Source organism: Cervus canadensis, chromosome 26 (genome assembly GCF_019320065.1).
Source record: "Cervus canadensis isolate Bull #8, Minnesota chromosome 26, ASM1932006v1, whole genome shotgun sequence".
Taxonomy (NCBI): Eukaryota; Metazoa; Chordata; class Mammalia; order Artiodactyla; family Cervidae; genus Cervus; species Cervus canadensis.
The window spans coordinates 2340149-2352411 of NC_057411.1; the positions used below are offsets into that span (position 1 = coordinate 2340149).

A 12263-nucleotide genomic window follows, 5' to 3' on the forward strand; every position below is an offset into this window, starting at 1 on the left:
AACCTAACTCTGGGGTCTAGTACTTAGGGCTTCTGCTGAGTAAGCCATGGTTAGGATTCCACATATGTAAAGTTGGTCAAATTTAAAACAGTTGTGGCTTCTCTGTAATAACTCTTCCCTGAAATAATGTAGAAAAAGGTAGAATGTGTGGGACTGTGGGCGAAAACATGACCAAAAGGGCATGTTGTCTGGGAATTTCTCTGCAAGACAAACATGATTCATGGAGTGGACACACCAGGCCAGTGCAGCCAAAGATTGGTTGGAAATTTGACTCTCAACTTTTGAAGAGCATTTGGTTTAATCCCCCCAGCCGGGTGTATGTTACAAGTATCTCATAAATAAAATCCACACTTGAGGTCGCTCAACTGAGTTTGCTCAGCATTCTACTTTTTCCATTTCTTTTCCAATTCATTTGGCCCAATTTTTTTTCCCCCTTCTTCTTCCCCTGCCTACAAAGCACATTGGCTTTGTTTGGTAAGCAGAAGAATCTTTTAGGAAATCCCACTGTTAAGCAAGATTTTATTTCGTAAGTTAACATTCTCAGGGAAAAAATTTTTTCCTTTTCTGTTACTAATCTACAAAAGTAGAATGCCATGTGTAATCAAGATTTTTCCAAGTGACATGAGTAAGGGAGTTTTTCTTTTGTCTATTGCGAAGGATAGTTGGCAGGTGATCTCTAGACTGTGAGCTGCACAGACTGACCTGCAGAGGGAGTTGACAGGCGTAACAGGGAAAAAACTGATGATCACCCAAGAGTCTGCTTTTCAAAGAGAAAAGGCATGCTGAGAGTGCAGTTTCTTCATAAAGAAAAAAAGCAGGGCTCTTCATTTTCCATGGATTAATATTTTCATAAACATTGTCTATTTCCTGTTCTCACCCATTGGCACATACAGGCTAGACTGCCTGCTCAGTGCTGACTTGACCGCATTTGGGGATAGATGGGAATGTATTCTAAATTCTACGAGGCCAGGACTGTGTCAGTCTTGTTCACCGTTGTCCTACACACCTCTTGACATTTGGGAGGTGCTCAACTAATAATAACTGAACAAATTCAAGGGGACAAAAAGACTTCTACCTTGGGGAAAAATAATGTAAAAGTGGATTTGGTGCTTTTTCTTCACTAAATGGTTTGACAAAAAATATCCCTATGAGATGAAATTAATGTGTGAATTATATAGCAAACTCCAGGAGATAGTGAAGGACAGGGAAGTCTAGTGTGCTGCAGCTCATGGGATTACAAAGGGTTGGACATGACTTAGCCACTGAACACCAACATAATCCGCTAAATTTATTCTTTCATTGATATTATATTTATATTATTTTATATATTTATATATTATATTAAATTTATATTATAAAATACATTTATATTTATGGAGTGTCTCTTACTGCCAGGCATTTCTCTAATTGCTTGAGGTAGAATACTGTACTATATTATGCTAGATTGGCAGGTATTAATCAAATAATTTGTCAGTAGAACATAAGATTAGAGGATATAGAATTGAGGGTGGGGGATGCTACTTTAAGCAGGATGGTCAGTGAAGGGGTCTCTGAGGTAACATTGAGTGAAGTGCGGGAGTATGCGGATATCTGGAAGAGTCTTTCAGAGGGACAGCAAGATCATCAGCCTTGGGATGAGGAAGTTCCTAAAATGCTTGAGGAGTAGCAATAGCAAGAAGGCAATGTTAAGAAGAGCATGGTTAAGCAAGGGGGGAGAATACCAGAAATCCTCCCATTTGCTTAAGATATGAGGTTGGAGAGACAACTAAAGACCAGATTACATGGCTCTGCTGGCCACTGTAAGGATTTGATATTTGAAAATAAGTGTCTTGGTCTTCCCAGTGCAGCAGGCCCGAGCGCTTGTCTCATGCATCCAACCTGGGCTGGTGATAAAAATAAATGAAAAAAAAAAGAAAATAAGTGTCTTGGGAAGCACTGGATGGCTGAGGGCAGGAAAGTGATATGGTGGGATTAACTCGGTAAAGTGGTCATTCTAAATGCTGTATGAGGGTGGAGATGGAAGCAAGGAGACCAGTTAAGAGGTTCTTGCAGCAGCCCAGACTAAAGGCAATGGCGGCCTGGCTGATGGAAGCTGTGGAGGTGGTGAGATAGACTACAGGCAAGGGATGTGGAAGAGAGTCAAGATACTTGTTGCTCTTAGTAACTGAGTAAATGATGTCATTTCTAGAGTTATGGAAAGATTGAGGGGAAGAGCAGGTTCGGCAAGGGGTGGAGAGTGGAGAGGCCAAGGTTTCACTTTTGAATATTAAATTTGAGATGCCTATCAGACACTCACATGGAGATACCAAGTAGGCAATTGGCCATGTAAGTGTGGTGATCAGAAAAGTTGGGACTGGGCATGTGAACTTGGGAATGGGTGACATAAACTCCAGAAGGAAATGCCTCTTGTAACTCTAGTTTGTTCTTCATCCGCTCCACAGGGCATGACCTCAGGCCACTTAGGGCAGATGGGCATCCACCAGATTGAGAATGACCTTGGAACTGAGACACCATCAAAAGCCCCAGATCAGGGGCCGAAGCACCATGCATCCTTCCTGTCCTGATGGATGGAAGAAACGGGGGAAGTCCCCTGGCACCCTCTGCTTCAGGCTTTTCACATCTAAAATGACAATAATTTCATCCACTACTTGGTTCTCCTCAAAAAAAAACAAAAAACAAAAAACATAGAGATAAGATTCTATGCACAATAGTGAAGAGTTGCCAACATCTGGAAGAAGTCCATGACCGGAAGCCAAGGGGAGGGAGATGTGTTTGTACTGAGATGATCAAGTCCTTGAGGGAAGGCTCTGTCTTCTGACTGTCATCCTCTGTGGAACGTTGATACAAGGTCCACTCAACCACTGCTGCTAACTCTCTATCTATACTTGAAGAATGACTACTTCTTCATGCTAAGTCACCAAGGGGAAGCTGACATAATGTATGGATAATAGCAAACACATCTTAAGGCCTCCATTCCTGTCCCTCTCCTATCAGCTTTCCACTGCCTCTAGAAAGATCTTTCTATAAAATCATGTCACTTTCTTTCTTAAACCCTTCCAGTGATACCTCATGGCCTTAGGGGCCAAGTCTGAACTTCCTAGCATGACTTATAAAACTCTACATGATCTGGTCCTTATCTACCACTCCTGCCTTATCTATTGTTGCTTTTAAAACTGCATACCACACTCCAGGTGTTAACCATTTCCCTAACTGGCTTTGGGGAGACATTCTTTTGTGTTGTATCTCCTTAGAATGACCCTCCCTGCCTCAACCACCTGCTGCTGCTAAGTCACTTCAGTCGTGTCCGACTCTGTGCGACCCCACAGACGGCAGCCCACCAGGCTCCCCCGTCCCTGGGATTCTCCAGGCAAGAACACGGGAGTGGGTTGCCATTTCCTTCTCCAGCCTCAACCACCTAGAGAACCTCAAAACCCCAGTTCAAGATTTTCCTTCTCTGTGAAGAATTTCTAGACCCCACTAAGTAAAAAAATCTCTCCTTTGTCCGAACCAGTACCACGCTTAATCTCTCCATGATACACTATCACACCACAAGGCAGTCATTTAGAAAAAACCCACCTCCTCTACTAGACTGTGGGCTCCTTTGGGAGAGCAACCTAAGAGGTTATCATCTCCCTGTTCTCTCAACCTGATCCAGAACTAGGCAAGAAGAAAAAACTTAATACATTTTGGCTAAATGAAGTAAACTGAAGGGTTAGAATATAAGAGTCCAGAACAAAGCCTGTCCCTAGGAATAAAGCTGGAAGGTCAGTGAATATTAGAAAAACTCATGGTGAAAAACAAATAACCCCAATCAAAAAATCGGCAGAAGATCTGAGTGGATGTTTGTCCAAAGAAGATATACAGATAGCCGACAGACACACGAAAAAAATGTTCAACATCACTAATTATTAGAGAAAGACAAACTAAAACTGCAATTGAGGTATCACCTCACACCAGTCAGAACGGCCATCATCAAAAAGTCTACAAATAAATGCTGGAGAGGCTGTGGAGAAAGGGGAACCCTCTTACACTGTTGGTGGGAATGCAAATTGGTAACAGCCACTGTGGAGAACAGTGTGGAAGTTTCTTAAACTAAACAGAGTTATCATATGATCCTGCAATCCCACACCTAAGCTGGAGAAAATTATAATTTAAAAAGATACATGCAAAAAAAAAACGCACCCCTATGTTCATAGCACCACTATTTATAACAGTCATGGCATGAACACAATCTAATATTCGACAGAAGAATGGATAAAGATGGTATATGTATAATGAAATATTACTCAGCTCAATGAAAAATATTACTTTTTTCATAAAATCAAGAATGAAAAAATGCCATTTGCAGCGATATCGATGGACCTAGAGATTATCATACTAAGTGAGGTCAGACAGAAAAATACAAATATCATATGATTCTGCTAATATGTAGAATCTAAAAAATTATATTAATGAACTTATTTAAAAAACAGAAATAAATCCTCTGACTTATTGTTACCAAAGGGGAGGGGAGGGATAAATTAAGAGTTTGGGATTAACATATATACACCACTATATGTAGAATGCATAATCACAAGGACCTACTGTATAGCACAGGAAACTATACTCAATATTTCGCAATAACCTGTAAGGGAAAAGAATCTGAAAAAGAATATATTTTATACATATATAAAATTATATATGTATATATATATATACAGGTACGCGTGCAGTCCATGGGGTTGCAGAGTTGGACATGGTTGAGCGACTGAACCGAACATGTATATATATACACGTAAAACTGAATCGTTTTGCTGTATGCCTGAAACTAACACAACATTGTAAACCTACTATACTTCAATTTAAAAGGAAAACCATCAACAAACACTCAAGGTCATCCAGCTGAAGTTAACAAGATGCAGGCTGGGGCTTGGTGGCATCATGCCTGTCAGGAGAGTGAATTAGTTTGAACCAGTGTCAGGCTGTCATGAGCTCCATTTGCCTGAGTAATAATAATTTGTATGCCTCTCTTACGGAGGGCTTCCTTAGGCTCATATTTGAGTCCCACGGGCTTTTGAAGGGGGCTGGACTTAGCCACGGAGACGGGGCTCAACCTTAGCCAATCCTACCGTGGTCTCTGGTCCACAGGATCACTGAAGGGCCCACGGCACATCTTCTACGGGGGTAGCACACCGGATGTCCTCAGAGTGTATTTGAGTGACCCCAAGGTCTGTGACTACCATTCTGGGTACAAGGATGATGCAACCCTGCTGACCCTGAGTGATCTGAACCTGGTGAGGCTGCAACAGAGCCCAATGTGTCTACCTGCAGTCAGACTGGATGGCTGGCCACACTAACAGAATGACCATGACCCTGAGACACATCATTTGCTGGAGCAATGTTCTTACCTGGCCCATCACTCTTGACTCTGTGAAAAGGAGGCACTGTGTGTTACCCGGGGCAGAAACAGGGTAGTTGGATCACGGTGATGAGCGTTCTTGCTCATGCTGGCAGTTTCTGACCAGGATCTTGTCATCGTCTGTGACCTACCTGAATCAGATGAGCTGCGCTCTCTGGGCTACCGTACCGAAGGTCATGCCCATTGATGGCTAACACACGGTCATTCTCCTCTAGCTGGCCATGTCTGTCTGCCACGCCACCGTCCAGCACGTTGAAAATGAACACCCCAGGTTCATCCACCTTGCGCACCAGTTTGATTCCAAGCTGCTCCTCCGGGCTGCTTTTGTTGAGGATCACGTGGAAACTGTCATCCCGGGGCCCGTAGGCATCCGGGGGCTGTTCGTTGGTCCTGCTCCGGAACTTCCGCTCCCGCAGCACGGTCAGCCGCAACACGTGGCAAGGCTGCCGCAGGAGGCGCAGGGCGTAGTTGTGCCGGACGTTGCTGATGTCCATCCCGTTGACCTGGAGGAAGGGGAGCGCCACCGAGCCATCAGCTTCACCTGCCACAGTCCTGCCTGAAAGGCCCTGCCTACAGACCCACCAGGGCCCTTCCTAAAGGCCCACTCTGCTCTGTCACCTTCTCTGTCCAAATGCCCAGATACCCCCATCTTCCAACAGGACTTGTAACCCAGCTTTCCTCCCCTGTCATCTGCACACATTTTCAACTGTCTCTCCGCAGACAGAATCTTTTCTCAGCCATCTCCTTAGGCAGGCCCTCAAGTTTATTTATACAGTCCTAACTCTCGTTTCTGTTGCTTGCTAAACTTATTTTTTGGCTGAAGGAGGAAGGAAAACGAAGAAAAAGTGGGAAAAGGCCAAAGAAGAAAAGAAAGTTTTTGATTAATGATTATGTTAAAGTGCTATTTAAATCAAACTAGTTGACATTTTCTTTCCAAACATCTCCTCCAAATGAATTTTTCTCCCTAGGTCACCTGTACTGGAATTTCTAGGCTTCACTGGTTGTGTGTGTGTGTGAGACACAGACAGAGAATGTGTGTGTACATACATGTGTTTGTGTTTCGGCAAGTGTGTGAATGTGTGTGACAGTGTGTACATCTGTGAAGTCTCCAGGTGGTCTCCTACAAGGTCTTTTGCCCATGTTCTCAACAAAAGAGAAAAAAAATCTCTGTACTATTTCAAATGAAATAAATGGAAGTAAATGGAAGTAAATGGAAAGTAAATAGAAAGTAAATGGAAGCACTAGGCTCTTTTACTGAAAGGCTGGGTCACTTTATTAAACTGCTTAAATGTCCTCCAGCTCGGCCCACTCATTTGTGGGCCTCACCAGTAATCTATGGGACTGATGCTGTGTGGGGCTTTCTGGTTTTAATTACTCTAGGCAGACCCAGCCTCAAGGCTTCGGCCCACAGTGGTGGTCACTGCTTGGGAAGAAAATAATTTCACAGCAGCACTGCACTCTGTTCTTAAGGAAGGAGGCCCCACAGAAGAGAAACAACCTTCTTGAATTTCTATGGTTTGGGAAGATTTCTTGCACTTGCAGCCAACTGTTAGAAGAGTCGCAGAGCGAGATTTTCCAAGGCCTGCCTGCCGCGTACAATTGCACGTCCTCTTGCATCTCCAGGGATGCACAGAGGCTCCTTCGTGCATGGACAGGGCTCAGAACCGTTGTTCAAGCACAGGTAAGCTCAAAGACCTTGCTCTGCTCTGTCATCTTATCCCATGTCCAGTTTTCCCCATCACACCCAGGCCAAGAGAAAGTCAGGGTCGCCTGCTAAACAGTCCTGGCAGCTTTTTTGCTTGCAAGTGCCAGCTGAAGGCCACAAGAATCAAAATGTTTTCCTTATGCAACCCTCCCAGGCAGCATAGCTTCCATAGAACTGGAGGAAAGCCATGCAGAATGTTGCTAATTGCATGGCCAACCATCCCCCGAGGTTGATGGGCCCTGCCTCGTACTCCATCTCGGAGGCCAGTGGGAATATCAATGTTTCTACAATAACTGCTTCAAATTCTTTCTCCTCTTATTCCAAAAAATAAGAATTCCTTTGCCAGAGAAATAGCACATAATGTGTTAGGAGCTGGCCTGTCAGCAACCCAGAAGGGATAGGATGAAACTGTCATCTGAGGGTCAGACAGGAAATATATGACCAAGGGAGGGATTTTTCCTTATCGCTTTTGGCACATGTTAGACTTCTGTCTGATAAACAACTCTTCCTTTGTCCTTTCTCTTCGTCTGAAAATTCTTCCCGAGCATCCTTACCCTCAGCCAAGCCTCAGAGGACAGTAATGCCCAAGGCGTTCTGTTCCACCACCTGTCTCCCCTGGACTGTCTGTGGGTTGGCAGAATAGCTTAGGGATTTTTTTTTTCCTTTGGTGAAGGGTCATTAAGCTATAGGAAATTTACTTTAGGGGAGTGTGTGAATGTTAGTGATTAGATAAAATAGAAAATGTTCCAGTAATCTGCTCTAAAAACAACTTAAGAAGATATATGCTGCAGTTTTATATTGTTTTATGTTATTGTTACTTAGAGTAGGAGAAAGGGGTAGGAGAGGAAGAATGAGGAGGGAGGAGAAGAAGGGAGAGAAAAGACTGAAGAGGTGGAGAAAGTAAGGGGAGGGGGAGACAGGAGGAGAGAAAGGAGGAGAGCAGAGACAAAATGATATAGAGATAGTATTTATACAGAGAGAAAGAGATCAGAACAAGACAGACAGAAGGGTTAGGGACCTATTGCAAATTACTAATCTTCATGAAGACTCATATCAGCCTAATAACTATGGAAAGTGACTGTTCCACATTTATGTTAGTGTTTTACTTATCTGTCCAACCACTCACCCATCATAACCCTAACCCATGCATCCAGGGATTTGCTCAGAAGTGACTCTTATTAAGCCCATTATCATGGCTCCTCTACCTTTAGGATGATGTCTCCTGGCAGGAGCCGGCCATCTCTGGCTATCACCCCATCACGATAAATGTGCTGGACAATGATATGGACCAGCGGGGTTTCACTGCCTCCCACAAGTCTAATGGAGAGGTTTTCATTGGGATCCATTCGATTGATCTTGATGCTGGTAATTTCACCATCTGGAATCAGGTGATACAACCTTGGAAAGACTAAAATGGACAAAGAATGTTTATTTAAGACACCCACCAACGGCCATTTCCAACCACTTCTCTTCTTGCCAGGCTTTTGGTTCCAGCCAAACTAAACTATTCATCATTCTTTGTACATGTTTTCCATCTTCCTGCCTCTGAGCCAGCATAAGTTTCTCTGCCTGGAATGTTTTCCATCCTAGGCCTAAACCCAATTTTTCCTTCAAGGCCTGCATGAAATGATCCCTTCCAATTAAACTCTGCCCTACTCCCTCCTCCCTCCTCCCCTGCTCTCTCTCAATTTCCTATTTCCCACAAAGCTGTATTTCTCAGGGCACTGAGCCTTCTATTACTATTATTATTACTCATGCCCATTTCTTTTTTTTTTTTTATTTTATTTTTTTTTAAATTTTTTTTATTAGTTGGAGGCTAATTACTTCACAACATTTCAGTGGGTTTTGTCATACATTGATATGAATCAGCCATAGATTTACACTTATTCCCCATCCCGATCCCCCCTCCCACCTCCCTCTCCACCTGATTCCTCTGGGTCTTCCCAGTGCACCAGGCCCGAGCACTTGTCTCATGCATCCCACCTGTCATGCCCATTTCTTATACTCACCATTGGACTCTAAGACCCTTGTTTCTTAGGTCTGTGCACAGATCTCTGTACATAGGAAACTTTGTCCAGTGTTTATTGAGCAAAGAGGAATGAATGAACAGTCATTATGGAATGGACCACTGTTTGCTCACTTACTTATCAAGGGGAAAAAACAGAACAAACCTGTTCTGCTCTTTCTGATCATTTTGAAGGTTTCCTCCTGGGAGGCCCTGCCTTTCAGTCTCAATGAAAAGCAGGCTCTCTACCCACCTGTGCTGTCAGTGAAGGGAAGTCAAACGGCTTAATTCACAATCAGGAAAAGCGGCCCCAGGCCCAGCTGGTGGTGTCAAGGGGTTCATCCCTGATCAGCTTGCATTGCTGAATTCAGAGCCAGAAGGAGATTCAGAGATCTAGGCTGGGGTTTCCAAACCTTACCTTTTCACTGAGGACCCTTCCCCTGGGAAGTCTTTCACAGGTTCCCCTGCCCCCATCCCCTGAGCCCACACACAGACCATTTCAGGCTGTGCAGTTTGACAGCCATCAGTTCAGTTCAGTCGCTCAGTCCTGTCCGACTCTTTGCGAACCCATGAACCGCAGCACGCCAGGCCTCCCTGTCCATCACCAACTCCCGGAGTTCACCCAAACCCATGTCCATCGAACTGGTGATGCGATTCAACCATCTCATCCTCTGTCATCCCCTTCTCCTCCTGCCCTCAATCCCTCCCAGCATCAGGGTCTTTTCTAATGAGTCAGCTCTTCGCATCAGGTGACCAAAGTATTGGAGTTTCAGCTTCAACATCAGTCCTTCCACTGAACACCCAGGACTGATCTCCTTTAGGATGGACTGGTTGGATTTCCTTGCAGTCCAAGGGACTCAAGAGTCTTCTCCAAGATCACAGTTCAAAAGCGTCAACTCTTCGGTGCTCAGCTTTCTTTATAGTCCAACTCTCATATCCATACACGACCACTGGAAAAACCATAGCCCTGACTAGACGGACCTTTGTTGACAAAGTAATGTCTCTGCTTTTTAATATGCTGTCTAGGTTGGTCATAACTTTCCTTCCAAGGAGTAAGCGTCTTTTAATTTCATGGCTGCAGTCACCATCTGCAGTGATTTTGGAGTCCCAGAAAATAGTCAGCCACAGTCAAACCTTTATTTCACAAGTGAGGATGCGTGAGCTGGGAGAACGGAAGTGACATGACCGGCTGGAGGTGGCAGTTCAGTGGTGGCCCCAGAACCGGATCAGAACCTGGGGCTTCTGTTAGGCTCCCTCCTTCATAGCTGGCAGCAGGCCCACAGGGGACTTGCTCTATAGACACACACTCTATTGAGCCAGCAGTGCCGACTGGCGTGGCTCTCCGCCTCGGTGGAAATAGACGGGTACGGAGGCAACACCAGCTGGCCACAGGACACCCAGCGTGGCAGGAGCCGCAGCGCTTCCCCAGATGCTGGAGGCTGGAGTCTGGACATTGAAGGTAGGGTTACTTTTGTCTCCTGGAGCTGCTGACAGCAGCCATTGCCCTAAGATTCTCCCTTAATTATATCACTGGGAAAGATCAAAACTGTAGGCCTAGTTCTACATAAAACAATCTTTGTGACTATTTTCAAAACCCATGACCTGTATATCTGTGTCTCTTTTTCTGTTTTGCATATAGGGTTATCATTACCATCTTTCTAAATCCCATATATATGTGTTAGTATCAACTAATAAAAATAAATGAAAAAAAAAAAAACAAAAACCCATGACCTTAGTCCATTTTCCCTAATAAACTCCAAGTTCATTAACAAGTACTGAACTCTCTAGGAACAATACAGAAAGAATTAAAATTATTTCTAAATACTATAGAGCATGATAAACAAAGAAATTTAGTGGCCAGAGGAAGCCAGAGACATTGTAAATGTGGGCCCTTGACTGCCGTTGGGATTTGACTTAATGTAAGCAATTGGGCTTTGTTGTAAGGCTGTGGGCAGCAGTCTTCATCTGTCAGCTCCTGGTGCTAACAGTGCTTGAGTGATCAAGTTCAATTAATGTCTAAACTGCTTTGATTACCTTAAGTAGGCGTTATCCACAAGTATTTGTTGGAACAGGTCTGGTGACAAGGGGATGGAAGTTCTTTTAAAAACTCATTTTGAGCTAAGAAAGATTTGGAAATAATCATCAAAGCTGCTGATTTTTGCTCTTCTCCCCCTCCCTTTCTACGCTTCTCCCAACAGAGTTACAAAAACCATGCTCCCAAATCTAAACCAATCAAGGCTGTTTGATAGTCTGAAAGGATGTACTCAGTCATAGTTGAAAATGTTAATTACAGCCACAATAATGAGACCTTCAAGAGTTAATGAAATTTTTAATTCCCACTCGGTGCTGGTCTGAAAAGAAACAGTTGTCCAATATTGTGTCCTTACTTAAGGACCAAGGAATATAGTATCATTTACCAAGTGTTTATTATATGCTGACCATTCAGCTAAGCAATTTGCATGATATTTTTGTTTGTTTGTTTAGTCCTCACAATAGATTAAGATTGGAACTAGGTTATTATTATCCCTGTTTTTTTTAGATGATGAGATGCTAAAGCTTACAGGAGTCAAGTAAACCATCCAGGTCATATGACTGATAAATATTAAAGCCAATCTCTTTACCGATATGAAAATAATGGATAAACCATGGAAGTTCACCACACTAACCATGGGTTACTGAAGCAATGAGACCCTAAGGTCATTTTTGAAATCTCTTGTTACCTCACAAATCCTGTACCAACCTCACTGAATCTTAGTCCCTCCCCCATTGTGAAGTAGTAGGTCCTGGAACAGAAGAGGAAATTTCATTCTCTCCCATGCAAAGCCCCTACACACATAATGTAGCTGCAGTCTTCATTTTCATGAAATAAAGTTTCGATTCTGCTATAACTCGATGCAAAAGCATTCAGGTGTGTTCGCTGCCCCAAGTCAAGACTCCTAAATGGCCTCCAGGACTCTTCTAATCCAGCTTTAACATCATCTTCCCCAACTTCCCAACACACAGTCAAGATCCCAGTGCCCGTCTAGGTCATAACTGCCCCTTAAACATGGACTACACTGTCCCATTGGGAAGTGGTGTGTCTCTTCTGATGGCCCCCATTTTCATTTATTTATATCTCACTCTTCATGGTATTTCATTTTCTGTTAGTCTTGAGT

The 12263-nt window shown here is 43.6% G+C and overlaps 1 protein-coding gene across 6 annotated transcripts in view; it reads right to left on the reverse strand.

The window, feature by feature from the left end:
- The window catches only part of LNX1 (ligand of numb-protein X 1), a 183653-nt gene that overhangs the window by 23360 nt on the left and 148030 nt on the right, over positions 1–12263 (reverse strand). For all 6 annotated transcript variants that reach the window (XM_043447589.1, XM_043447587.1, XM_043447588.1 and 3 more), the window contains 2 exons: positions 8309–8511; positions 5530–5901 (listed from right to left, as the gene is read on the reverse strand). In XM_043447589.1, coding sequence (XP_043303524.1) covers positions 5530–5901; positions 8309–8511 — 575 coding nt within the window. The remainder of the gene's footprint in view (positions 1–5529; positions 5902–8308; positions 8512–12263) is intronic.